The sequence below is a fragment of the Sarcophilus harrisii genome, chromosome 1 (assembly GCF_902635505.1).
Source record: "Sarcophilus harrisii chromosome 1, mSarHar1.11, whole genome shotgun sequence".
NCBI classification, from domain to species: domain Eukaryota; kingdom Metazoa; phylum Chordata; class Mammalia; order Dasyuromorphia; family Dasyuridae; genus Sarcophilus; species Sarcophilus harrisii.
The window spans coordinates 451,929,243-451,955,923 of NC_045426.1; the positions used below are offsets into that span (position 1 = coordinate 451,929,243).

Below are 26,681 nucleotides of genomic sequence, written 5' to 3' on the forward strand. Positions count from 1 at the left end.
ACAGATCATTGAGTGATCCCATCCGGGATTCTCTTGGCAAGATACTAAAGTAGTTTGTCATTTCCTTTTCCAGTGGATCCAGTGAGTCCAGATTAGTGACTTACCCAGGACATGTAGCTGGGAATGTGTCTGAGGCAGGATGGTCTTCAAGTTTCAGGTCTTTCTGACACCAAATCCAATCTTCTATCCACTGAGCCACTAATTGCCTCTTGACTTAATATGTTGTGTAAAATAACTGCACAATTCAATCTTATCTCAACTCTCCAAATCCAAAATAAATGAGAGCTAGTTGAAATTTTCAATTTATGGTTTTTAAGATCATTTAAATGATTCTTTTCATTATTTTAATTTTCTTATGAATATGGAACAAGATTAAAAAATGGTGGAATATTTTCTCCTCAGAACCATCAAATAATTTAAAAATTTCTCCATGTCAATACTTCTACAAGACTGAAATTTTAACTGGATATTGTGCGAGTAATAATAAATGTCCAGTCAAAGTTTCTCTTGCTATGTGACACAGTAGATGGTGTGTTAGATTTGAAGTCCAGTAGATCTAAATTCAAATCCTGACTCAGACACTCACTAGCTGTATGACACTAGGCAAATCATTTAAATTCTCTGAGTTTCTCTTTCTTCATCTGTAAAATGAGGAAAATAATAGCACTTACAATCCAGGGTTGTTGTAAGGATAAAATGAGATAATATTTTCAATGTGCTTTGTACCCCTTGAAGCACCATTCAGATGTTTGCTATTATAATAGGACAAATTGTACTCTATTACCATTGAGAAAAATTTCTGAGATAGGAATAAGAAAGGAAAAGAGAGAACCATTTGCCTTCCTCCAGGCAGAGAAGTATATACTATTCTTCTCTAATTAGTACAGTGATCTTTTATTAGTTGTTTGCATGCCCAGGAGAATATAAGCTTTTTGAGGTCAGGGACTTTATTTCATCTTTCTCTTTGCATCCCTTGAATATAGTATAATGTCTGAAATATATTTGGTACTTACTATACCCATTCTGAGTAAATTGAACTCTGTAAATTTTCAAATTAATAGTAAAATTTTAATAAAGTTGGGGGCAACAATGTTTGCAATAATTACACCATTAATATGACAAAAAGTTATATTAAATTTACATTTTAAAGGTAAAATATTATTTAATGTTCAAATAGTTCCTAAAATTCCATGTGAATATCCAATAAAAAAAATTCAATGTTGCTTTCATTGATAATAATTAAATAACATGCTAGCACAATTACTTTTGTATCACTCTAAACTCACATTTTAAAAACTTATTGTAAGTATTTATTGGAAGATTCTTTGATAACTTTTTTTTCTAATTTTCTAATTATATCTGCTTCATGTATCTGGAAATCAATGATGTAGGATATGTGGTCATTCAGCTCAGAATTCATGTTTACCTTTCCATTTCTCTAAAATGTGAATTTGATAATTTAGGGGGTAATGGAAAAAAAAAACAATTCTGCAATGCAAATTTGCATACTTATTTGCCTGCAATTAATTTGAATTAATTGATTGAAAACACTTTTTATGTATTTCCTATGTTACGCCCAAGGAATACAAATATAGTCCTGATTTTACTCATTATAGAAAGGCTGATGGTATAATAATCACCTAAGTAGTTAGTTCAAGTTATAGCAATAATGAATGATAAAATTTTGCTAACAGTCTGCTAATGTTCTATGATTGTCTTCCAATGTCTGATATTTGCCTATATATTTTTTTTAAATTTTATTTTCCTTAAGAAAATATGTGAAAAAAGCAAAGATATATACATAAAGTTATAATTCATATTTAGAATTCCTTAATAAATAAATCAATATTCAGTCTTTCTAATAATTTCTAATTAACTGAAGTCCTAGATAATTTTTTTTAAAAAATTAATCCATTTTGAAGGGCAATGTCTTTGTTATTATATCAAATTAACTAATGAGCATATATGTCTTGCTTTAAGAAAAAAAAAGATAAAACATATAAGTAATTAATATAAGATGAAACATATAAGAAATTAATTAGGAAACTCATTTTAAGAAATAACCATGTGACAGTTTCTTTAAATATTGGAGTATACTAATTATTTAGAACATAATTGTATTTGACAGAATTTGAATTGTTCACAACTTTAAAGAAATATGATAATATATGTAATTATGAAATTGTATTTCAGAGATCAAATATTGATACTTTAACTTTTTTCACTTTCTATAAAAATTAAAACAACTGAAAACATTATTTTATGATTTTTTTAAAAAATAGTTTCTATAATCTTTGATAAATATTGGATTTAAAATATATTAGCAATGGAAGCAGTATTTTTTATGAATCAGTATTTTTATGAATTTTTTATGTATCAGATTTTGAAATCATTCCATTATTAACTTATTTTTTTACCTATATTTAACGTATATTCCATAGGGACTCTATAGTGAAAGTTTGTCTGAAAATATCGGTAAATCTTGGTTATTGATTTCACATAAAAGTAGTCATTAAACCCAAAGAAAAAAGTAAATTAAAAATTATATTTTGGAAGTTGAGGGAATCAAGGAGTATTATGAGAAGTTACTTTCTTTTTCAGAAATAAATAAATTAAATTATCTTCAACAATTATTAATCTACATAATTTCTAACTATAATTTCTTAAGCTTTTTAGTCACCTGATAAAGCTTATGGTCATATTCTGAGGATAATGTTTTGAAGCACATAGCATTACAATACAATACAATTATAATGAAATGTAAAAAAAAAAAAAAAGTTAAAATAAGCTCACAGACCCCAGGTTAAGAGCACCTGATTTATACTTTTGAAAGAATGATTTTTACTAAAACTATATATTCAATAAATATATGCTGAGGCAAGGAAAAACCCCCAAGAGTGTTAGTATCTTTAAGGTAAAAATTAATTCCAATTGAAGTTATTTTTTTTTTTCAGATCAAGGACTACTGTTATATCATAGCAATGTTTCTATTCTAAGTTTTTTGAGTAGAACTTTTCTACATAACTCTTACTAAACTCTATAGCAAGCCGAGGGGAAAGTGACAAATCATACACCTATAGGATAGCACTGCCAATTCCAAATGTTCCAAATAATATCAGAGAAATCTCAATTATACTACCAAGTATTTAGGAGTCCAGACTTCATAAATCCTACCCCATCCTTTGTGACTTCCTTACTCTAGTTATGTGCTTGTGTAGATAGTATTTACAAAATTGAAAGTCCAAAATGAAAGATCATTTCCTGACTTGACATCTATCTCCTAATACTCCCAGATTATATAACTTTAAAAAGAAATAATTTGAGGATATTTTCTTAAGAAGGAACAGTTCTGAAGTGATCTATGAAACAATGTGGATACTTCCACTGTAGGTATCATAACAAAGTTTGAAATCACAAACTTCTTCTATTAAGAGTGAAAAGGTAGGTTAGGAGTAGAACAGAATATTACAAACCTAATATAAATAAACTGATGTTCAAAGGAATATTTATTTCAACTGGGCTCATCCTGACTGTCCAATTATACATGAAATTAAATAAACTAATCAGCAGAATCAAAGGAATAGCCACAATGTAAAATTCCAGTTAAATTGTTGTTAGACTCAAGATTACAGAATATGAGGTCCTTTGAAGCCAAAAGCTTCATTTTTTCTCCTTTTTTTTCATTTGTTTTCCTTCTTTTTTCCTTCCTCTTGGTACTCTGGTACCAAAGATAAAATACATAAGTAGATGCTCCATAAATGCCTTCATAAATGAATGAAGCCATATGGATGGAAGTTAATGGAGCATTAATTCCAAAAAATCTTTTAATTCTATTTAGCTATGCAATATCCATCAGAACATCAGCTATATTAATTATTTGGTATTAGGCTAGGGACCAAATGTGGTTTTAGAGACATCCTCAGACCGAGGTACTCTGAAAGTATTCGGAAAAAATTTGTAAAAAGCTTTATTCCTGAAGATTTTTAATGATACAAGTCTATCTGAAGTTTGCAATTTTCCTATTTGGAGCAGTTATGGGAAAGAATATTCCTAAAGATCCCTTTTGGATCTACAATTCTATGCAAAACCCATAAGCAAAAACAGTGTCATTAAGAAACACATAACTGCCTACCCTTATGCTAAAAAATTTAAGGATTTTTTTTTAAATCTGCAATTTTTTTTCCCATTGGTTTTGTTTGTTCTTAAAACCAACTGTTTGTCATGCACTATGAATGCATCTGAAAATGGTTATTTTATTAATATTAACTGGCTTTTTTTAAGTTAACATGCTGGTAACTCAAATTTTAAATATATATATATATATATATATATATATATATACATATATATGTCTTGTATATGTTTATATTTGTGAATGAATGTGTGTGTATTTATATACTTCTTATCATAGCAGTGAAGGCAGTCATTAATTTAAGGAAATATTAGACAATATCAATTTTGACTTAATGAATCTGTGGCTCAGAAAAGGAGATAATATCATGTGCTACAATTAGAGGTGTTATATTTTATGGATTTTAGCACATAAAACTAATATTTTTTTAAAATGGAAAACAGTTTTCTAATAGTTTGTAATACATTTCTAATAAAATTATGTCTATATTTCAAGTCACTAGGGTTTTCCAGTATTATTTTTCCTGCATTTTTAGTAGTACTTTGTAGTATAATTGTGTTTTTTTAAAGACTGGAAAAACAATAGGTTTAAATATAAGAAAATAGACTAAGTTATATAATTACTCCCTTGAAATAAGTGAATATACATTTTAATACACACTATGTTGATCAGTTTTATGTTTAACTTTAGCGCATTAAAGATACCTTTTCCTAGCACTTGGTCAGTAAAATTTTATTACAATGGATTACTTCTTCTTTTATGGTTGACAAAGAACATTAATTAACTAGCTGTCTTGTTCTATTTTCCAAAATATCACTGGAACAAAGCAAATTCTTTAGGGATGAGTGGGCAGAGATGACTAAATATACTTTTATATATTTATAGAACGTACATCCCCAGAAGCCAACCAGAAAATGCTAATGGAGCATACTGTAGAAAACCAGTTTGCATTTTCCCCTCATTTACATAGAATAAAATTTGCTTTAAAAATAACCAGAGGCAAAAGTGATAAGAAAGTAGACTGCATATACAAAGATTAAATTTGTTCTGATAAGTACTTGATGTGTTTTAGAGGAAAGAAATCAATGGTTTTAAGCAAAACTGACTTACAACTTTCAGTGAAAGACTGACAAATATATGTAATTTTTTTTGTTACCCTCTATGGAAAAGGCTAAACTTTTAACATTATATAGTTAGTGTCACTTTTTACAATACAAGAAAAAAAGGAAGAAAGATGAATTATTAATTTTTAAAATTACCCAGCAATTCCATTGCATCATCTTCATTGTCAATATCTTCTTCTGTTACAGATGGTGTGGGACTGTGGATGGATTCAAAAGAATCTTGGGATAACATTGCAGCTAGAAGCTTCTTATGTTGTTGTTGCTGCTGTTTTAATCCTTTACTCTTGGGTTCCATCTTTAAGCTGGGAGAAAATTTACATATAATTTATGTATCTAGAAGATAGATTTAAGACATAATTTAAGAAAAGTCATAACTTGATTAAAAGATGTTATAGTGTTTTGTAATACAAATTTACTGGAGTGTTTTTTTTTTTTTAATGGCAATAAGCTTTCCACTGAAAATGGAGAGATAACTTTTTTCTTCATTTGAATACAGTTCTCAAAATCCAGATTAAGATGAAGACCTTTCAGAACTTTGTTAGTAATATAATCACATATCCTAGTTGGGGATATTTGTGTATTATTCCAAGAAGAATCCTTATGGATAAATATGGAACACTTCTGGTATATAGAAGGGAAGTATAAGGCAACATTTAATGGAAATACAGACATGTCTCTATCTAGGAGGTCCAATGACTTGTCAGCAAAAAAGGATTTATTAAATACTCACTATCTGAAAAGTATTATATTCTAAGAACTGAAAACACAAAAAATGGCATTAAAATTGGTCTCAAAAAGCTCATATTCTAATGGGGGATTCAACATGTAAACTATAATCAAACAGAAGATAAACTTTAGTGTAGTACGAGAGAAAGATCATTTCAGAACAAAGACAAATAGTAGGTTACTGAAAAAGAAATAGGATAAACAGAAGATAGAATTTCAAAAGTTTTCTTCTTACATAGAATGTGGGATTTGAGCTGTGTCTTTGAGGAAGCCTGGAAAGCTAGGAGGCAGAGGTAAGGGAGGATAGCATTCCAGATGGTGGAGGATCAACTATTAAAAAGATGAATTTGAGAGTTGGGATTTTGGTCAAGTACAATGAGCAAAGACAGTGACATTAGTAAGTCATTGGAGGAAAGTTAAAAAAAAAAACATTATAGAGATAGGAAAGATCAGTCTGCAAAGGTTTTAGAAAGTCAAATGGAAATTTTACATATGGTACTGGAAATTACATATATCATGATTTTTAGCTTTCCTCATTCTTGGTCAGATCCCACCTAACCTACTCAGGTTTGGGTGGTGATAAATTCTTTGTTTTGATTGCCCAATACTAGGGATAATTTAAAAGTAAATGACATAAATCAAAGTTCCTTAGAATAGGTCTAGCCCCTCATTTGGATATTTATTCTCTCTCATTACATGTTAACCAATCAGAGTTGGTTGTCATCCTCAGGAACATCTCTCTTCCAAAGGCATATAAACTGTCAGTCTTCCACCATGATTACCTTTGGCCATTAATTTATTTTTATTAAAATGCTGGCATTATTAATAAAATGACTAATTTTGCTATATATCTTGGCTCTGTATGTGTAAATAAAATTGTGTATGTGTGTATGTGTGTTATGTGTGTGTGTATTATGTACAACACTGGTGCTGGGTCTTGAATTTAAATCTAGTCTTTGATACTATCAAGCTATGTGACCCTGGGCAAGTCACTTAACTCCATTCACCTCAAATTCTTCACATGTAAAATGAAGTAGAGGAGAAAATGATAAAACACCTCAGTATCTTTATCAAGAAAACTCCAACTGCAGTCAGACACGATTGAAACAAGAACCACATATATTTCAATATTTAGCATAGGGTTTTGCATATAGGGATTAATAAATAATTTCATCCTTTCACTTTGAAAACCAATTTTTCCTCTGAGGAAAAAATATATATGAGGTTTTATCTGATATATTTACTTTAAAAATGGAATTTATAATTAGAATATTTATTTTAATCAAAGTACTTGGTGAAATGAAAATAATGAATTTCCTCCATTCCTCCCACTGAATCTGTGTTACAATTGATCCTTCCATTCCATGCTCAATGTTCGAATTACTTCTTCATGAAGAAACACTTTTCTATAAAGGTGAAGCACCTTCACCTCCTATAGTTATGAGACCAATACAACACTCTTTCCACTGTCTCTAGAATTTAATCCATTTTCCAATCCCACCCTATCCCCAAGAGCTGCCAAAGTAATATATATAAGTCAAAAAGACCTAATATTCTCCTCCTGAAAGGATTTACAATCTGGCCTTGAGTTCAGATCCCATCTCTGGCTCTTATTAGCAGTATGACCTGACAGTTCTGTCGGTGGATTCTTAAACTTTCCATATCTGGATATGGATTCCATATGGGGTCATGAACCACAATTAATGAAGTTGGGATCAAGGCAAGTAAAAATTTTAAAATGTGAAGATATTGGCAGAGTTTTCATATCTAGGATTTTCCTATAACAAAAAAAATCAGAATTTCATGAATCCATATCTATAATTCATTATTGACTCTATGATAAAATACAAATTCAACTGTTTTGTCACACTAGGCAATTAACAATCTAGCCTGGCTGATTATACTTATTGCCACTACCACTACTACTACCACCTTCTTCATGCACTCCACTCTCTCCAGAGCTACTAGATACTACATTTTCTGTCTCAGAGCCTTTGCTCAGGTTGGTTTCCATGTTTGAATTGCTTTCACTCTTCACTGATGATTCTCAAAATTCTTTATCTCTTCAAAGTTTCACTCACTCAAAGTACTCAAGTACCTTCTCTGATTCTACAAATTCTACTGTCTACCTCAAAATTTATTTCCATATATTTTGTACTCATTCACATGTGTACTATCTCTCTCTCTCTCTCTCTCTCTCTATATATATATATATATATATACATATATATATATATATATATTCACATTACTTCTTCTCCCAAAAGAGGTAAGCCCTCTGAAAGCAGCCTTTTGATTTTTGTATCCCCAAAGCTACAAGGAAAAGTTAAAAAAAAAAAAAAACAGAGCCAGTAATTGCTAGGCTAGTCAAATCATTACTACCATCTCAATCATGCATAACCTTCCCTCAGCACCCAATGGAGACAGCCCAAGATCTTGAGTCCCAGAGTCCTAGGAATAGTAGTGTTCCCTTCCTCTCTGACCTATTATGGGAAGAGGCAATTTCTATAGGGAAGGGACCCACCTTTTTCACTAATGACAATCACAAGCTAAATGCCTTTACTAAGAAAATATAAGCAAGAATTCCAGAAATGAAAGTTCCCAACATAGCACCAGGCCAACATCCTGTTAGCCCCTGCAGTTATCATCCTAGCAAATTATCATCCCCAATGAAGATGAGACTGGTAAGTGCTTTTACAACTGCTGCAGCCCAAGACTGTTTTTCAATTACAACTACTGAAAACACAGAAAAAAAAATGATTTCTGATGCCAAAGTCTATAGAACTGTGAAAAATTCAGCAAGATAACATACATGATTTTATAGTGCAACAGATAGCAAAGAAGATGCATTACCATTTATCTTAATATCACACCCTAATGACTATGGGATTTTTCTATCTGGCTTAAAGTTGAAATCTCCTATATGTTGTTGTCTCCCTTTCTAGAATATGAACTGCTAGAGAACAAATAGTCTTTGGTTTTCTATTTCTATCTCTAGTATTTAACATAGTGCTTTGCATTTAGTAAGTACTTAAAATGTTTTTATTCATTCGTTTGCAGCTTAATGCACTACTAAAGAGCATGGTAAGCATTTGATAAATGAAACCCACTTTATTCCTAGGAAAGTAATAAAAATATTTAGCATGAAGTGAAAATAAAGAAAGAGAGAGGAAAAAAAGGAAGAAAGGAAGACTTAAAATCTCTGATGAATGCAGCGATGAACTATCATTCCAAAGTACCAATGATGTTTTATTCAACCCCGATTCCTGAAAAGGAAATGATGAATTCATGATATAGATGAGACAAATATTTTTGAATATGGACTATTAATGTGGAAATTTGTTTTGCTTAATTATGCAAACTTGACTCTGCTTGACTATTTACTATGAGATTTTCCCTCCTCCTCTTTTCTTTTAAATTGGGTTGGTTGTGAAGGAGATAAAATAAATGTCTGCTAATTGAAAGATAAAATAAAAATGTATAATCATAATTATTATAAAATATAGGATAAAATGCAAATTTCTTAGATTGTACCAAAGTCCCTTGATAAATTAACTTCAGCTTATTTTCAGCTTACATTCTCTCTTTACACACTTTATATGCTGGTCAAATTAGATGACTAGCTGTTCCTTAATAATTTTCTACAATATTCCAATCTCTTGAATTTTTTTCAAGTATTTCTGTGCTACCCCCCCATCACCTTCATAAAATGCACTCTTTATATATCTCCACTTATTTGTAACTTGTTTCAGGTAGAACCTCCTTCATGTTACCTTTGTTGATCTAAGTTGAAAGTGGTCTTACTCTCATCAAATTTTAACCTACATAAAAGTGGTGTCAAATATTATATTATCATACAAATATTAGTTGTTATTAATATTGTAATCATATGTGGATCACATTCTGTCACATATTATATTTTTCTTGTAATGTCTTTTTACCTTACATAGAATATGTACTGCATAGGATCAAGAATTTAGAACTTAAAAGACCATTTAGTACAACTCCATTATTTTACAGATGAAGAAAGGAGAGACCAAAAGAGGTTCAGTGGAAGAGCTTGGATTTAAATCCAGTCCTTTGATCCAATTCTAAAAGATATATAATAGACTTTATAATGTCACTCATTCGGTCAGTCAACAAACATTTTCTTATTTTTCATTTGAAGCAGTTATGTCTGATTCTTTATGATTCCCATTTAGGGTTTTCTTGGCAAAGATATTGGAATGGTTTGCAATTTTCTTCTATAGCTAATTTTATAGATGAAGAACTGAAGTAAATAAGGTAAAGTGATGTGCTCAAAGTCACACAACTACTCAGTGCTAGAGACTAGATTTGAATTCAGCCTTCCTGACTTCATGCCCAGCATTCTATCCAACTAGTTGACAATAAGCATTTGCTATGTGCAGGTATTAGGATAAGTGCAGAGCATATAGAAAAAGGACATGAAATGTCCTTGTCTTCAAGATCTCATATCCTACCACTACACACCTGTCAGATTGGCTAAGATGAAAGAAAAAAGATAGTAATGCATGTTGGAAGGGATGTGGGAAAATTGGGACACTAATAAATTGTTGGTGGAATTGTGAATGAATCCAGCCATTCTGGAGAGCAATTTGGAATTATGCTCAAAAGATTATCAAACTGGGCATAACCTTTGATGCAGCAATGTTTCTACTGGCCTTGCATCCTAGATCTTGAAGGAGGGAAAGGGACCCACATGTGCAAAAATGTTTGTGGCAGCCCTTTTTATAGTGGCAAGAAACTGGAAACTGAGTGGCTGCACAGAAATTGGAGCATGACTGAATAAGTTATGGTATGTGAATGTTATAGAATAGTATTTTCTGTAAAAAAAAAGGACCAGCAGGGTGATTTCAGAGAGGCCTGGAGAGACTTACATGAACTGATGCTAAGTGAAATGATCAGAACCGGGAGATCATTGTACATGGCGACAAGATTATATGATAATCAATTCTGATGGACATGGCTCTCTTCAACTTTACACCCAGAGAGAAACCATGGCAACAGAGCATGGACCTCAACATGGCATTCTCACTCCGTGTTGTTGTTTGCTTGCTTTTTGTTTTCTTTCCCAGTTTTTTTTTCCTCTTCCTTCTTGATCTGATTTTTCCTGTGCAGCAAGATAACTGATTAATATGTATACATATGTTGGATTTAACACATATTTAACATGTATTGGACTACCTGCCATCTAAGGGAGGGGGTGAAGGAAGGATGGGAAAATTTGGAACAGAAGGCTTTGCAAGGGTCAATGTCAAAAAATTATGCATATGTTTTATAAATAAAAAACTTTTGTTAAAAAAAGAAATCATATACTAATAGTGGATGCAACATGTAGATAACAAGGAAACGCACAAGGTAGATGAAAGGTAATCTGAGAGGGGATGATCCTATCATCTAGGAAGAAGAAGAGAACAATCTTCAGATTGCTAAGTTTGAACTGATTCTTGAAGGGAGCCAGAGGGGTGATAGGAAGATATGAAGAGGGAAAGAATTCTATGCATTGGGACAGACAATGAAAAGACATAGGTATAGGAAGTGAAGTATCTTGTGAAAAGAATTTTCAATTTTTTACCTGTAGAATGCTTCCAATCATAGAGACAATCATAATAAAGAATATATTGTTACATAGGAATATTTTGCTTAAATAACTTCTAAATATCCCAAACGCCAAATTAAAAGTTTTCAACTTGTCAAAACTATTTTTAGCAGCATATTCAAAAGCAAATTCTTAGTAACTTATTAAGAAAAAGATGCAATTATCTCCATTGCTTAACTATAAAGAAAAGTATTTAAGATATGTATGGTAGAACTACAAATTCACCTACCACATTCAGCATAAATTCATTTAAATTTTTGTCAGAAAAGATGTTTTAGAAGCATTAAATAAGCCAGTTGGTGGATTAAAGGTAATAAATTGATGCAATGGATAGAATCTGGGCCTAGAGTTAGGAAGACATGAGTTCAATTTCAATCCCACATATTTACTAGCTGTGTGACTTTAGCCAAGTCATTTAATACCTGTTTGTCTCAGTTCCCCCATCTGTAAAATGGGGATAATAATATCTACCTCCCAAGGTGGTTGTGAAGGTCAAGTAAGACAATAATTGTCAAAGCTTTTAGTTAAGTGCATGGCACACAATAAACTCCATATAAATGTAAGCTATGAGGATGCTGATAATGTCTCTGCTATAGAAAGTATACATAATCCATACACAGAAACATATAGGTAGACATACCCAAGAAAGCAGTCACAATTTGAAAATTGCAATAGGAACCATTGATCAGTTATAAAAAAGAATTTTTTTCTTCCTTCTTATAACTCCTGTTGATTTTAATGAACATCAAAGAATTTGTTGGAAAAGGATATTAGGCTGCTATTTCATCTTTAAATTTAGATTTCTTGTTAGTAACCACTTCCATTTTAAAATTGTATATGCACAAACTCATTATAACACTAATGTAATATAGAAAGTCAATTAATCATTTCTATAATATTTTGGGAGATTTTTCATGTTTTAATGAGGTGATTATAGCAGCTTTATCACACTTTCAAGGCTTGACAAGTCTATTTAACACCTCCTGTTAGAACTTATTAAGCAATTCTAGGAAATCTATTACCCTGAGCTATTGCAAAGTTTAATTAAACTACTCAGATTAAACTTACAGTAAAGGCATCCTTATTTATTAACACTGAAAATAAGAGCACCTATTTTTAATAAGTAAAAGGACAACTAAGTTTCACATAGGTACAGCTATGAAGCTGAAACTATTCAGTGACATGTGACCCAATTTGCACAGCATTCTACATTTTTTACCACGAATATTTAAAATGTTATATACGTAATCAAAGAACTAAGAGGAACTTTATAGATTATGTGATCAAACACCCTGCTTTTACAAAAGAGAAAACTGAGGTCCTGAGAATTTAAATTACTTGCCCATGGTTATGCATTTATGTACTGACAGAACTGTTTGACCTTGGATTTTCTGATACTGGATCCCTTTTTGGATTATTGCTTTTAAAGGAATAAATTAAAATACATACAATTTCAAAGGAAGCCAATTATAATAGAATAAAGATACATTTTTAAGTTCATACATCTCATTAAATCTATACACAGTTTGGGTGCTCCATAGACTCACAGTTAGAAACTCTTGGGCAAGTTGATCTCTGAGGTCCCTTCTAACTTTGATAGTCTTTGTTTCTGTGAAGTGTCACGTTGGAAAACTGTATTTACTTTTCTGAAACAGTATAATGTTATTCCACCAATTACTCAGAAATATTTCAGACTACAAGTGCTGCTCAATCATCAGGCTGCAATTGTGTATTCCAGGAGATATTTGTATTTTTCTTCCTTTCTCCATGAGTAATTGATTTATATTAAATCCATACAAATTAAATGTTGATAGTGTCTGAGGATCTTAAGATTCATCAAGATTTTCAGGTTTTTGCTATAAACTCAGGAGTGAGGTATTCTTCTTTGCAATATCTTTATCAATACATGTATCTTGAGGTGATAGTTTTTTTTAATTATATTAGAGATAAGAGAAATGCTATTAAATGTAGTTCATCATAATTCACTAAGTCTTGAAAACTAAAATATGAAATCATGAATGACATTGTTTCCCTTTTGTCCAATCTAGCCAAATTCTCACCTCATCAATCTATGGATTGATACTTTCTTTTCAATAAGTAGCAATACAATGACCACCTCTTCAGAGCTTTCTGTGTATAAGTCACTGTGTTGTGTGCTACCCCTCAAAGAACTTAGACTTTACTCAGGGAAATCAGAAATATAGTACAAATACTATAAGAACAGAACAAGAAAAAGTGAGGAGAGAGAAACTAAAAGCTGGAGAGGTCAGAGAAGGCTTCATGGACATGGTATTCAAGTCTTGAAGCAAGACAAGTGACTAGAAAGAGAGAAATAAATGAATTTTATTCTAGCAGTGGAAGACATTTACTGTGAATATCATAAATATAAAAAATTGAATTTTGAGTTGAGAAAATGAACATTTATCTGAAAGAAAGAATTAATAAATGAATAAATGGAGGATTCATTCATCAATGAATGAAAAAAAAAGTATTTATTAAAAATGTACCAAAAACTGTCCAAAGTGCTATATATGTGTGTGTGTGTATGTGTGCCTATGTGTATGTGTGTGTATATATGTGTGTGTGTGTGTGTGTGTGTGTGTGTGTGTGTAATTAAAGAAAAGAGGAGAAGTATAAATTGAGTTAGAATTCTTGAGGAAAAATATTTAAAAATAAGAACTTCAAATAACTCTTCAAGGTCAAGGTTATCTGGTCATCAACTACTAGTCTAGGATATATGAAAGATTTCCTTTTTGGGGTGAAAAAAATCTAAAAAAGTGATGGTGGGAATGATGGTATATTTGTCACAGTAATCACCACGGTGAGGAAAAAAACAGAGCCACTGAAATGGTTTTAATAAATGAATTAGATAAATGAGATGACCACTTTTGGAGTAAAAAGAAGTATTCTTTTTTATGTAATACTACAAAGTTAATATCTGTCAGTGTGTAAAATTAAAAGTCTGGTCTATCTTACAAGTCAGGTATTAAAGATAAAAATACCCTTGTTGACAACTGGAATTGATCTGACATTTCACAAAATGAGGGCAAATGGATTTTAAAAATGATTTTTTTTCTATTCCATGCAAGACACTTTAACTTTTTAAATAATGTAAAAGTAATTTTTCATGGAAATGGGAACCATTTTTTTTTTATGCCTGAAGTACATTAATGAGAAGTCTGAAAATTTTTCCCCTCCAGCCAAGTGATAAGTGAGAGAAAAGAATTATCAAAATCTATTTCACTGAAGTGAATGTAATTTTCTCCTTGAGAAAGGATGGTTATTGGTTGTAAGCTTCTAAATTTGACACGGGGATAAACACATAAGAAAAATGGCAGAACTATGCATGAAAAGAGCTTGTTTATGGTGGCAAGTGAAGTAACTTTCTAGTGGAAAACTTACGTAGTTCATGTCAAATCTTTATTTTGACTATCTAAAGTAAATGGAATGAATACAAATTTTGAATTTTTCAAACCTGTAATAGTTAAAAAATCATATTTAAGGTAGGTTTTTAAAATGTATTAATGTTATATAACATGTAATTATATATATATATATATATATATGTCATACTTCTACTACTGCTACTGCTACTATTACCACTACCAGTACTTCCCCTACTTCTTTTACTACTATTATAAATTAGCATCATATTCTACTCTTTAACTTGTCATCTCCTTTCCCCTTATTCTGCTGCAAGGCACTTACTCTTCCTGCCTCTTATCCCCAATTATATACCTTTCTCTTTCTGTTCTGGCACCAGTAATCCAATTCATACTATTACTTTTTCTACAGAAAGTGTGACACTGAAGTCCCCTATGTCTCCACTTAAACACCATTTCTGTTTTCTAAACCACCATTCCCTAAGCAACACTAATTCATACATATTCTTTCTCCTTGTGAGAATGTAATTTCTTAAGGGCAGAGTATATCCCCAGAAATTAGAACACAGTGTTTTAGAACATAGTGTTGCATAAATGCTTCATTCAACAAGAATTTATTTGCTTTCTGCTCTAGATTGGGCATTGTAACAACTCACATTTACATGATGCTTCAAGGTTTATAAAGCTTATATGGCAAAGTCTGACAATGGTATTGAGGTTTGAAACCAGAGCACCAATTTATTTGCTCCATCAAATCCTTTCCTCCCCATCTATTTCCTTTATTTATCTACCAAATTATAGTTCTTCACTAATAAATTATAATCAAGAAAAGTTTTAATAGTTTAGTTCTGGTAGATAATAACAACATATTCACTGATTTTTTTTTTTTACATTTTCTTCATTTCTATTAGAAAGTTGAGTTTTGGTCAAAGGATATGAACAGACAATTTTCAGATGATGAAATTGAAACTATTTCCACTCTTATGAAAGAGTGTTCCAAATCACTATTGATCAGAGAAATGCAAATTAAGACAACTCTGAGATACCACTACACACCTGTCAGATTGGCCAAGATGACAGGAAAAAATAATGATGAGTGTTGGAGGGGATGCGGGAAAACTGAGACACTGATACATTGTTGGTGGAGTTGTGAATGAATCCAACCATTCTGGAGAGAAATCTGGAATTATGCCCAAAAAGTTATCAAACTATGTATACCCTTTCATCCAGCAGTGCTACTACTGGGCTTATACCCCAAAGAGATACTAAAGAAGGGAAAGGGACCCATGTGCAAAAATGTTTGTGGCACCCCTATCTGTAGTGGATAGAAATTGGAAAATGAATGAATGCCCATCAATTGGAGAATGGTGGGGTAAATTGTGGTATATGAATGTCATGGAATATTATTGTTCTGTAAGAAATGACCAGCAGGATGAATACAGCGAGGCTTGGAGAGACTTACATGAACTGATGCTAAGTGAAATGAGCAGAACCAAGAGATCATTATATACTTCAACAACGATACTGCATGAGGATGTATTCTGATGGAAGTGGATTTCTTTGACAAAGAGAAGATCTAACTCAGTTTCAGTTGATCAATGATGGGCAGAAGCAGCTACAACCAAAGAAAGAACACTGGGAACTGAATGTAAACTGTTTGCATTTTTGTTTTTTTTCCTGGATTATTTTTACCTTCTGAATCCAATTCTTCCTGTGCAACAAAAGAACTGTTTGGTTCTGCACACATATATTGTATCTAGGATATACTGTGACATATTTAACATAAATAGGACTGCTTGCCATCTGGGGGAGGGGGTGGAGGGAGGGAGGGGAAAAATTGGAACAGAAGTGAGTGCAAGGGATAATGTAAAAAATTACCCTGGCATGGGTTCTGTAAATAAAAAGTCATAATTATTAAAAAAAAAAAAAAAAAAAGCTGAGTTTTTTCCATATTTGTGGAGGGGATCAAACTTATTAGTAATTAGTTTATAATAATAAGATAGGGCAATATTTGAAATACATTGAGGATAATATAAATCAAAATAGAGTATAGCAATAAAGTAGTCACCAGTTGTAGACAAATCTGCTTTTTGTTCAATGAAAATAGTAATCACCATGCTGGAGATGCCCAGTCTTACCTTCCTGCAGGGCTAGTGGTATTGTCTTCACTTCCCCACGGCTCATTTTTGTTTCTGGGAATTGGAGGTTGCAACATTTCAGCAGCAAGTGGATCTGCATCATTTTCTTCTCGACCAACCCATTCTCCAATCACTCGAGGCCTCAGAAGAGTTGAGTTAAAGGCCATTGTATCCTGAATGAGAAAAAATAATTCTAAATGGTTAACTCATACACATGAAAAGTGGGGAAAATGTGTTTATATCTTCTTTTCATGATGATACCTTCTCCTCTCCCACAAAAATTTACTTATAAGTGAAATATTGTCCTTTTATTCATGTTATTTTATTTTAAATATTGTCATATGAGGAATATAGAAATAATAAATTTTATTCATAATAGTAAAATAATACAATAACAAAATAATATTTAAATAATTTAAGATAATGAAATACTATGTTTTATTATACATATAATATCCTAGTACAACTTTAGATAGATATCACAAAATGAACAAGAATATGGGTTCAGAAATAAACAAAAAGAAGAGAGAGGCTTTCATTCCTTTTATGAAACTGAAAAAGTTGTATCATCTCCAACTTCTTTCTAAAACAAAAGGCTGCCTATTCAATGCTAATATTCTAACAGTGTAATTATATGTCTTGGAACTAGAGAACACTAGAGTCTCTGAAGAATTAAAGCTGAATATTACTGAGAGAATAATGGAGAGGATGAGAACAATCTGCAAGCCATACAAGGAACTATGAAGAAGAAAAAGTATAAAGAAAGCATGGCAGCAAAGAAAAATATATCCAAGATGAGGATAGATTTGTCTTATGAGATCAAGACAAAAGTGATAGATAACTCATGTGCTACTTGGATATTTTCATGATGTCAAAAGAAAACTATGAAGAGTAAGTATAGACTATGGTAAATTTATTGGAGTGCATGGGGGCATTGACAGATTGGGCAGTGATTTGCATCACTGAAGGGACCATTCACAGTGATGATACCAAGTGTTCATGCACTGGTGAATATTATTTGGGAAATATAAAACAGACTTCCAGCTTTAAATTTTAAATGACATTTTAAGGCAGACAATTTTAGGAATAAAATTTCAATCACAGAATGTGAGTACGTATTCAGTAACAATCTCACTGAAATTTTTTCAGTTACATTCCTAAGTGATCAGCAAAAATTAATTAGTACTAGAGCATTTAATTATAAAAAAAAAAAAATTCAGCCAATGAATTGTTTTGAAATCCTACATGGGATGTTTATCCTCTACCACTAGTTATGGAATGCAAGAATAGTCAGAATAAATTAAAACTTATTAAAAATGTAAAGGGCAAAAAAGAGCTTTTAAAGAAATATTCACAGAAAAAAGAACAAGGAAAAGATAAAAACTCATTGAAGCATATGATAGCATATTAACAGAAACCAAAACTATATAATTCTTATTTTGTTTCCATTTTATCCATTAAAAACTGAATGGTCTTCAGAATAGAAAATCTAAAAAAATATGGTTAGGAAGATTTTTGAAGCCTAGGATTAGTATGGAGTTCTAAGTAAATTCCAAAGTGCAGGTTCAGATAAATGACATTTAAGGGTACTTAAAATATTAATGATATTACTATCCGGAAAAGTAGAAAATGGGAGAGATACCTGAAAAATGGTGTCAAAGAAATATTGTCTAGATTTTTTTTAAAGGGAAAAAGTACGGATTCTTAACTAGAAGTTAACCTCTAAAAAATTATAGTATAGATTATTAAATGTTTGATTTGTAAACATCAGTAATGTTAAGGACATGGTAATCACCAGGAGTTTGCATGTTATTAAGAACCAATTCTAATGTTATTTTCGTGTATTTTTTATTAGACCTAGAGATAAGAGAAATCTTATCAATGGGATATATATGATTTTTAGCAAGGCATTTGACAAAATCTCTGACAAGAGACTTGTGGACACACTGTGGAGATATAAACTGTATAATAATGCAGTTAGGTGGATTCATAACCAGTTGCATGACTATATACCAAAACTATGCTAAATCAATGCTGTGCAATTCAATGGAACTAGGGAGTGAAATTTTGTTATACATTACTTTAAGATTTAGTTTGGTAGTAGAATTAATTGAAAAATAAAATTTAAAGACGGAAAAGTAGTAAAAGCTATGCCAAAATTCCTCTCCAAACCAAATGATTTTTATGTAAATACACACATACATGCACATTCGTGTGTATGTATATATATTTTATATGTATATACCCATATGTGTATGTATATATCTATATGTATATCTATACACATGTGTACATAAACATAAACATATGCATAGATGTATATGGGGGTTATATATGGGTGCAAAGATATACATGCATACATACATATATGTATGTATATATATATGTGTGTGTGTGTGTGTGTGTGTGTGTATATATATATATATATATATATGTATATATATATATATATATATATATAGCCTTAAATAAAATTTAAGAATGGTAAAGTCAACAAAAGGTATGGATAAGACATTTTTTCCAGCCCAAGACAACTCAGAAGTCAGAAAGAGAGATCTTTGACACCTGGATGGGGACTAGTTGGAGCACACGTGGTAGTAACACTAGCTGTGGGGCTTGGCAGTTGCAATAGCAGTAGTAGCAGCTTCATATTCTCAGTCCAGCTATGGTAAGAGGATATGGAAATTAATTTAAAAATAATTATATGGAACTCTATGCTAGAATTGAATAGGATTGGACACTTTGGCAGTTCCATTGCCTATATTTACCTCTGAGTCATAGTTCCAAAGTGGAAAGGAATATTTGTAGTGAGAAGAATGGAAGTGTCCTGAGGATCAGTAGCATTTCTGTTCTCAAGGGATAAGGGACCTTTATTCACTAAAGATCTGATTGCAGATCAGATCAATTACTATACCATTCTCCATATAATACCAATTTGAAAGCATCAAAAACTTGCAAACCTCCAGAACTATGTATTAAAGTATCAATGTGAAAAATTCTGAAGTTTGGGACAATACTCACACATTTACTTCCCCTTGGAATAAGGCCTAATTTTAGAACAAAGTTCAAGTGAAAAATGCCAGAAAAATTAATTTGACCATAAAAAGCTACAAGGGTGGTAGGGAAGAGCAAGACACAAAGAATACAATGATGTCAAAACAGCTACAAGCAAAGCTTCAAAAGGAAAAAATATATAAAATGAACACAAATCCACAAAAATTCCTAGAAGAGATAAAAATAATAATTTTTAAAGGGTAGTAAAAGTGATAAAGAAAAACTGGGAAGAAAAATGAGATCAATTCAAGAAAATTATGGAAAACAATTTTAAAAATAAAGCTTAATAACAGAAGCACAAAAATATTAAAGAAAATAAGAACTTAAAAATTGAATTGGACCAATGGTAAAAGATGTATAGAACTTTACTGAAGGAAACTAATTCATCAAGAAGCAGAAATGTTCAAATGGAAAATGAAGAACAAAAGGTCACTGAAAAAGAAAAACTTCCTTAAAATTACAATTAGACCAGAGGAAGCCAATGATTCTATAAGATATCAAGATACACCAAAACAAAGTCAAAAGAATTTAAAAAATAGAAGAAAAAGCCAAAAATCTTATTAGGAAAAAATGGACCTGAAAAATAGATTAAAGAGAAATAATTTAAGAATTATTGAACTACCTGAAAGTCATAATCAACGAAAGAACTTAAAATATCAATACATTAAAAAAAAAAAACCTGTCCTGATATCCTAGAATTAAAGGGTAAAATAGAAAATTGAAAGAAACCCTCAATCTCCTTCTAAAAGAGGTCCTAAAGTGAAAATTTAGAGGAATATTATATCCAAATTCTAGAGTCTCCATGTCAAAGGGAAAATACTTTAAGTAGCCCAAAAGAAACTGTTTAAATATAAAGGGGCAACAGTCAGGTTCACAACAGATTTAGCAGCCACCATGTTAAAGGAGCAGAGAGCTTGGAATGTGATATTTTAGAAGGCAAGAGAGTGAGGATTACAACCAAGAATAACCCATCAACAAAACTAAGTATAATCCTTCAGAGATAAAAATGAATATTTAATAAAATATCCGTTTTTATTATTTTTCATGTAAAGACTATAATTGAATAAAAAATTTAACTTTCAAATACAAGACTCAAGTGAAGCATAAAAAGTAAACATGAAAAAGCAAGCATAAACAACTTAATAAAGTTTAATTGTTTATATTCCAATATGGGAAGATAGTATAAGTAACTTCTAAAAACTTTATCTCAGTTAATTAGTCAATTAGGGGTTTACATAGACAGAGGGAATGGAGTGAATTAAATTGAAATGATTTTTAAAAATTGATGGGTGAGAAGAACAATTTATTGAGGGAATGGAAGAATGGAATAAATGTTCTTATATAAAAAAGGATGCAAAGGAGAGGTTTTACAGTAAAAGAGAAAATGATGGGGGGGGGGGAGAACAATGCTTGAACCTCATCTTTATATGAATTTTCCAAAACAAAAGTTGGCATACACATACACAGTATGTATATGTAGATATCTACATCTTTATATCTATGTGTATATAGATATAAATATGTATATCATCTATACACACATATACACACAAAAGATACACATATATATCTATGTGTATATATATATATACACATATATATTCACAATCTAATGCAGAAATGCATGATATTAAGTGTATCCTTTTCAGACCATAATACAACAAAAATAACATTCAATAAAAGACTGAAAAACTGCTGTGGTGACAGGGAAAATGAAGACAAACTTAGAAGACAAAGCTTTGAGTTAAGCCTCAAAGAATAAATGTCAAAGAGGCTTGGAAACTTAGATAAAAAAATTGAAACAACATAATTTCATTCTATAAAATGAATAAGTAAAAGAAAAAATGATAAAAATAATAAATAATCTCAATAAAGAGAATGGCAAAAATGAGACCATAGAACTAAAGTTGAGGGGTGCAACTAAAGCAGTACTTAGAGGGAAAATCATGTGTCTACATGTGTTCTTCAGTAAAAGAGAGAAAGAATGGATTGTTTCAATTAAAAACAAAAATTTTTAAAAAATGAATTAAAAAATTCCCAATTGAACAAAATGAAAATTTTGAAAATCATAGAGATCACAGACCTATATCTTCTACTATTTACTAATATAATAACAAAATGGATACACCATCTAGATATAAAGATGAAACCAATACAATCAACATTAAAAGAAAAGCAGAAAATGGGAAATTTTACTGCAACATTCTCTGATAATTTTCACTTTTTTTGTTTGTTTGCTTTTTCTTTCTCATGATTTTTTTCCCTTTTACTCTGGTAATTCCTTCACAATATGACAAAAATGAAAAATGTTTAAAATGATTGTACATATATAACATATATGAAATTGCTTGCTTTTTGAGGGAGGAGGGAGCATGGGAGGGAAGGAGAAAAAATTTGGAACTCAATGAATGTTAAAAAACTGTCTTTATATGCATTTGGAAAATTAACACTTTCTTTTTTTTTTTTTTTTTGCTGAGGCAATTGAGGTTAACTGACTTGCCCACTAGGGCAAGGATGTGGTAAGTATCTAAGGCCAGATTAGAATTTAGATCCTCCTGATGTCAGGGCTGATGCTCTATACACTGTACCACCCAGCTGCCCCAAATTAATTACTTTTGAGAGAAAAAAAAAGATTCTCTAATAAAGGCCTCATTTCCCAAATATATTAGGAAAGTCAAATTTATTTTATTTAAAGAGCCATTCTCCAATCAATAGATGTTTAAACTGCTTATTTAAACTTTCGCATGATTTACCTCTTGGTAGATATTCAAATGATATACATAAGCAGTTTTTCAAAGAAAAACCAAAGCTATAAATAGTGACAAGGAAATCTAAATTATTATTTGGGGGGGGGGGCAAGGCAATGAGGGTTAAGTGACTTGCTAAGGGTCATATACCTAGTAAGTGTCAAATGTCTAAGGTTGGATTTGAATTCAGTTCCTCCTGATTTTAAGGCCAATGATTTATCCACTTCACCACCTAGCTGCTCCTCTAAATTATTATTGATTAGAGAAATCCAAGTTAAAACAACCTTGAGGTAACCACCTTTTACCTATCAGATTGACTAATATGCTAGAAAAAGAAAATAGCAAATGCTGGTGGGAATTGGAAAAATAAGGACACTAATCCAGTATTGGCAGAGTTGTGATTTGTTCCAATAACTTAGAAATATGCCCACATGACTATAAAATTGTACATGCCCCTTGAACTAAGAACACCACTACTAGATCTATATTTTTAAAAAAATCAAAGAAAAAATGGAAGAACTTATATAGACAAAAATAACTGCAGCATCTCTTTTTGAAATATCAAAGAATTGGAAACTGAATGGATGCCCATCAATTAGAAAATGGCTGAACAAGTTATGATACATGTTTGTGATTGAATATTACTGTGCTATCAGAAATGATTAAGATCGTTTCATAAAAACCTTGGAAGATTTTTATGAAGTAATGCAAAATGATGAAACTAGAACTTAGGAGAACTCCTACACTACTGAACACAGTAACAGCAGTATTGTAAGAATGATCATTTTAAAAAGTCTTAGCTATTCTAATTAAGACAACAATTCAAGACAACTCCATAGGACTAATGAGAAAAAATGCTATCTACCTACAGAGAACAGATGAGCTCTGAAGGCACATTTTTCTCTTTATTTTTTCTTGCCTCTTTATTTTTTGGCATGGCTAATATGGGAATATGATATTATATTACTTGCCTTCTCAACAGGTAAAGATGCCTATAAAGGGAAGGTGAGAACTTAGAATTTAAATTTTTTAAATTAATACTAAATATGTAATTTTTTTAAAAAAGAAAAACAATAGAAAGAAAGAGGTAAATTACATGAATGCTTGAGTAAGCAGTTTGGATTCAATCTACACTTTGTCCTATTTACTAAAAATGTAAGGATGTCAAACTTTCAGGACTGTGACTAAAATAAGTGCAGTGATAATGTTTAAATGAACAAAAATTAAAAATCCCACTTTTAAACTGGAAAAGTCAAAATGCAGAAAAGTGACTTGTCCAAAGATATAAAGTTGGTAAAAATTAATTCCAAATAATTCAACAAACATTCCTAAATGCCTCCTATGTAGAGAGCATCATTAGATGCCAGAAATAAAAATAAAACAAAATAAAATAATCATTTCAGTCAAAGAGTTTACATTCTGATAAAAACACACCATACATGAAAATACATAAACTATAAGAGAAATTGAGAAGAAAGAGAGCATTAACAGCAGAAAAGATTGGGGAAGATTTCATAGCCTGACCTTAACCAAGTTCGAAAAATTGTAGACATGAAGAAGAGAAAGTACCTAAGGAGGGAAAGGAGAAGAGAAAAGAGAGAAAGGAAGGAGTAGGGAGGAAGGGAGAAAGTAGGGGAGGGAGAGGAAGGGAAGGAGGGAGAAAGAGAAATAATGTAGATATAGTTTACCTTGATTTTAGATAACCATTTCACAAGGCTTCACATTAAATTTTCATGAACAAGATGGAGGAAAGTGAACCAGATGTTAGTATATTTAGGAAGATTTGGAATAAGCTGATTGATTGAATTCAGAGAACAGACATTAATAGTTTCATCAGCCAGGAAGGAGATCATAGATGGAGAGCTTCAGAGAGTAATATCTAGACCTGTACTGTTTAAGATGTTTATCGATGATTTGGATAAGGACCCAGAAGGCAAATTTACAAAATTTATAATTGACACAAATAGGGTGAGAATAGCTAATGCATTAGATAACAAACTAAAGATTCATAAAGATATCACTTGGCTAGAAAGTTAAGTACAAAGTAATAATATAAAATGCAATAGCTATAAATAGGATTTCCAAATATCACCTTCTCAACTAGGAGATTAAGGACTTATTGCTGGAAAACAATTCCTCTGGACAAGTCATGGACTGTTTAGTAGAATACAAACTAAATGCAAACCAGCTGTAAGATATTCAAATCCAACAAATATTTTTAAATGCCTACAAAATACATGATACAATGTTAAGTACCAAAAATTCAATTACCAAAACTATTTCCTGTCCTCTAGGTGTTCATATTCTACTAGAAAGACATAGCATATACCAAGAAAAGTAAGTACAAAATAATTTTGAGAGGGATAGAGTACTAAAAACTAGGAAAAATGTCAGCAAAGGATTAATGTAGAAAATGATACCTATGCTGTGATTGGAAATCATCTAGGGATTTTAACAGGCAAAAATGAAGAAAGAGAATATTCCAGGCATTTGGGACCTTTTGCCAAAGCAAGCAGAGAGATGATATTTAGAGGACAACTTGAACAACTTATTCAAAATTGATGGTATATGAATATAAATAGTATAAAATGTCTGGCAATGTTGGAGATAGGTCGTGCAATATTTTAAATGTCCAGATGAAGAATTTGTACTTTATACTAGCAGCAAGAAGGGGGGTTAAAGGGAAGGTAAGGTATGGTCAGATTTATCATTTACAAAGATTACTTTGTCAGCTGTGCATAAGTTGGATTGGAAAGAGAAAGTAATGAGGGCGTGGTCTAGGGTAGTAGCTATAATACCAGTAAAAATGGATAGATGTGAGGAATGTTGTAGAGGTGGACTAAATAAAATAGAAAAAAAGGAAGAAGAAGAAGAAGAAGAGAGGAGGGAAGAGAGGTAGAGAGACAGAGACAGAGAGATAGATGGGGAGACAGAGAAATAAAGACAGATACAAACACACACAGAGAGAGAGAGAAACAGAGGCAACCAGGCAGACAGAAAAGGAAAGCCAAAGAAAAAATGAAGAGAGAAGAGAAGAGGGGAGGTAAGAAAAGGGATAGAAAGAGGATTTGAGAGGGAAAGGAGAAGAGAGGAGAGAAAGGGATGTGAGAGGGTCCAGTTAAGAACTTAAGGAATTAATAATACTTAATATGTAGGAAAGAAAGATGACTGAGAAGGAACAGTCAGAACAGTAAGAAGGGAACTAGAATAGAAATGTTCCACACAAACTAAGAGAAAAGAGAGTACCCAGGAAGGGTCAACAACATCAAAAGTTTTAAACAAGTACAATGAAGGCTGATGAAAAAATAATTAGCTTATCATTATAAGTTAAGAGATTATTGATAGCTTTAGTGTTAGTTATTGTATTTAAATATAAAAGCAAATGTAGACCTTAAGCTCCATTAAGAGAAACATAGTGTCTAAGAGTAGGGGAGTGATAGGTCCTACTGCACTTGCTCTCATCAAATGAAATCTGAAGGACTGAAATCAGTTTCTTGGTGTAACATATTAAAAAGAACTTAGATAAATTGGAGGAGGGCAATTGAGATATGGAAGATTCTTAAGATTATGCCATTACTTTAAAAACCTTGGGATATTTGGCCTTAAAAAGAAAAATTTGGTGACAGAAAGAAGAGAGGTGAAAGAATAATAAATACCTTCAAGCCTCTGAAAAGCTGAAATGAAACAATCTACTTGGCTCCAAAAGGTAGAAACAGGAGTTGGAAAAGGAGAATTTAGGTTTGATTTAGGAAAAACT

The 26,681-nt window shown here is 31.4% G+C and overlaps 1 protein-coding gene across 4 annotated transcripts in view; it reads right to left on the minus strand.

The window, feature by feature from the left end:
• Window positions 1-26,681, minus strand: part of C1H8orf34 (chromosome 1 C8orf34 homolog) — a 394,007-nt gene that overhangs the window by 228,888 nt on the left and 138,438 nt on the right. For all 4 annotated transcript variants that reach the window (XM_031946288.1, XM_031946289.1, XM_031946286.1 and 1 more), the window contains 2 exons: window positions 17,124-17,296; window positions 5,392-5,558 (listed from right to left, as the gene is read on the minus strand). In XM_031946288.1, the coding sequence (XP_031802148.1) occupies window positions 5,392-5,558; window positions 17,124-17,296 (340 nt within the window). The remainder of the gene's footprint in view (window positions 1-5,391; window positions 5,559-17,123; window positions 17,297-26,681) is intronic.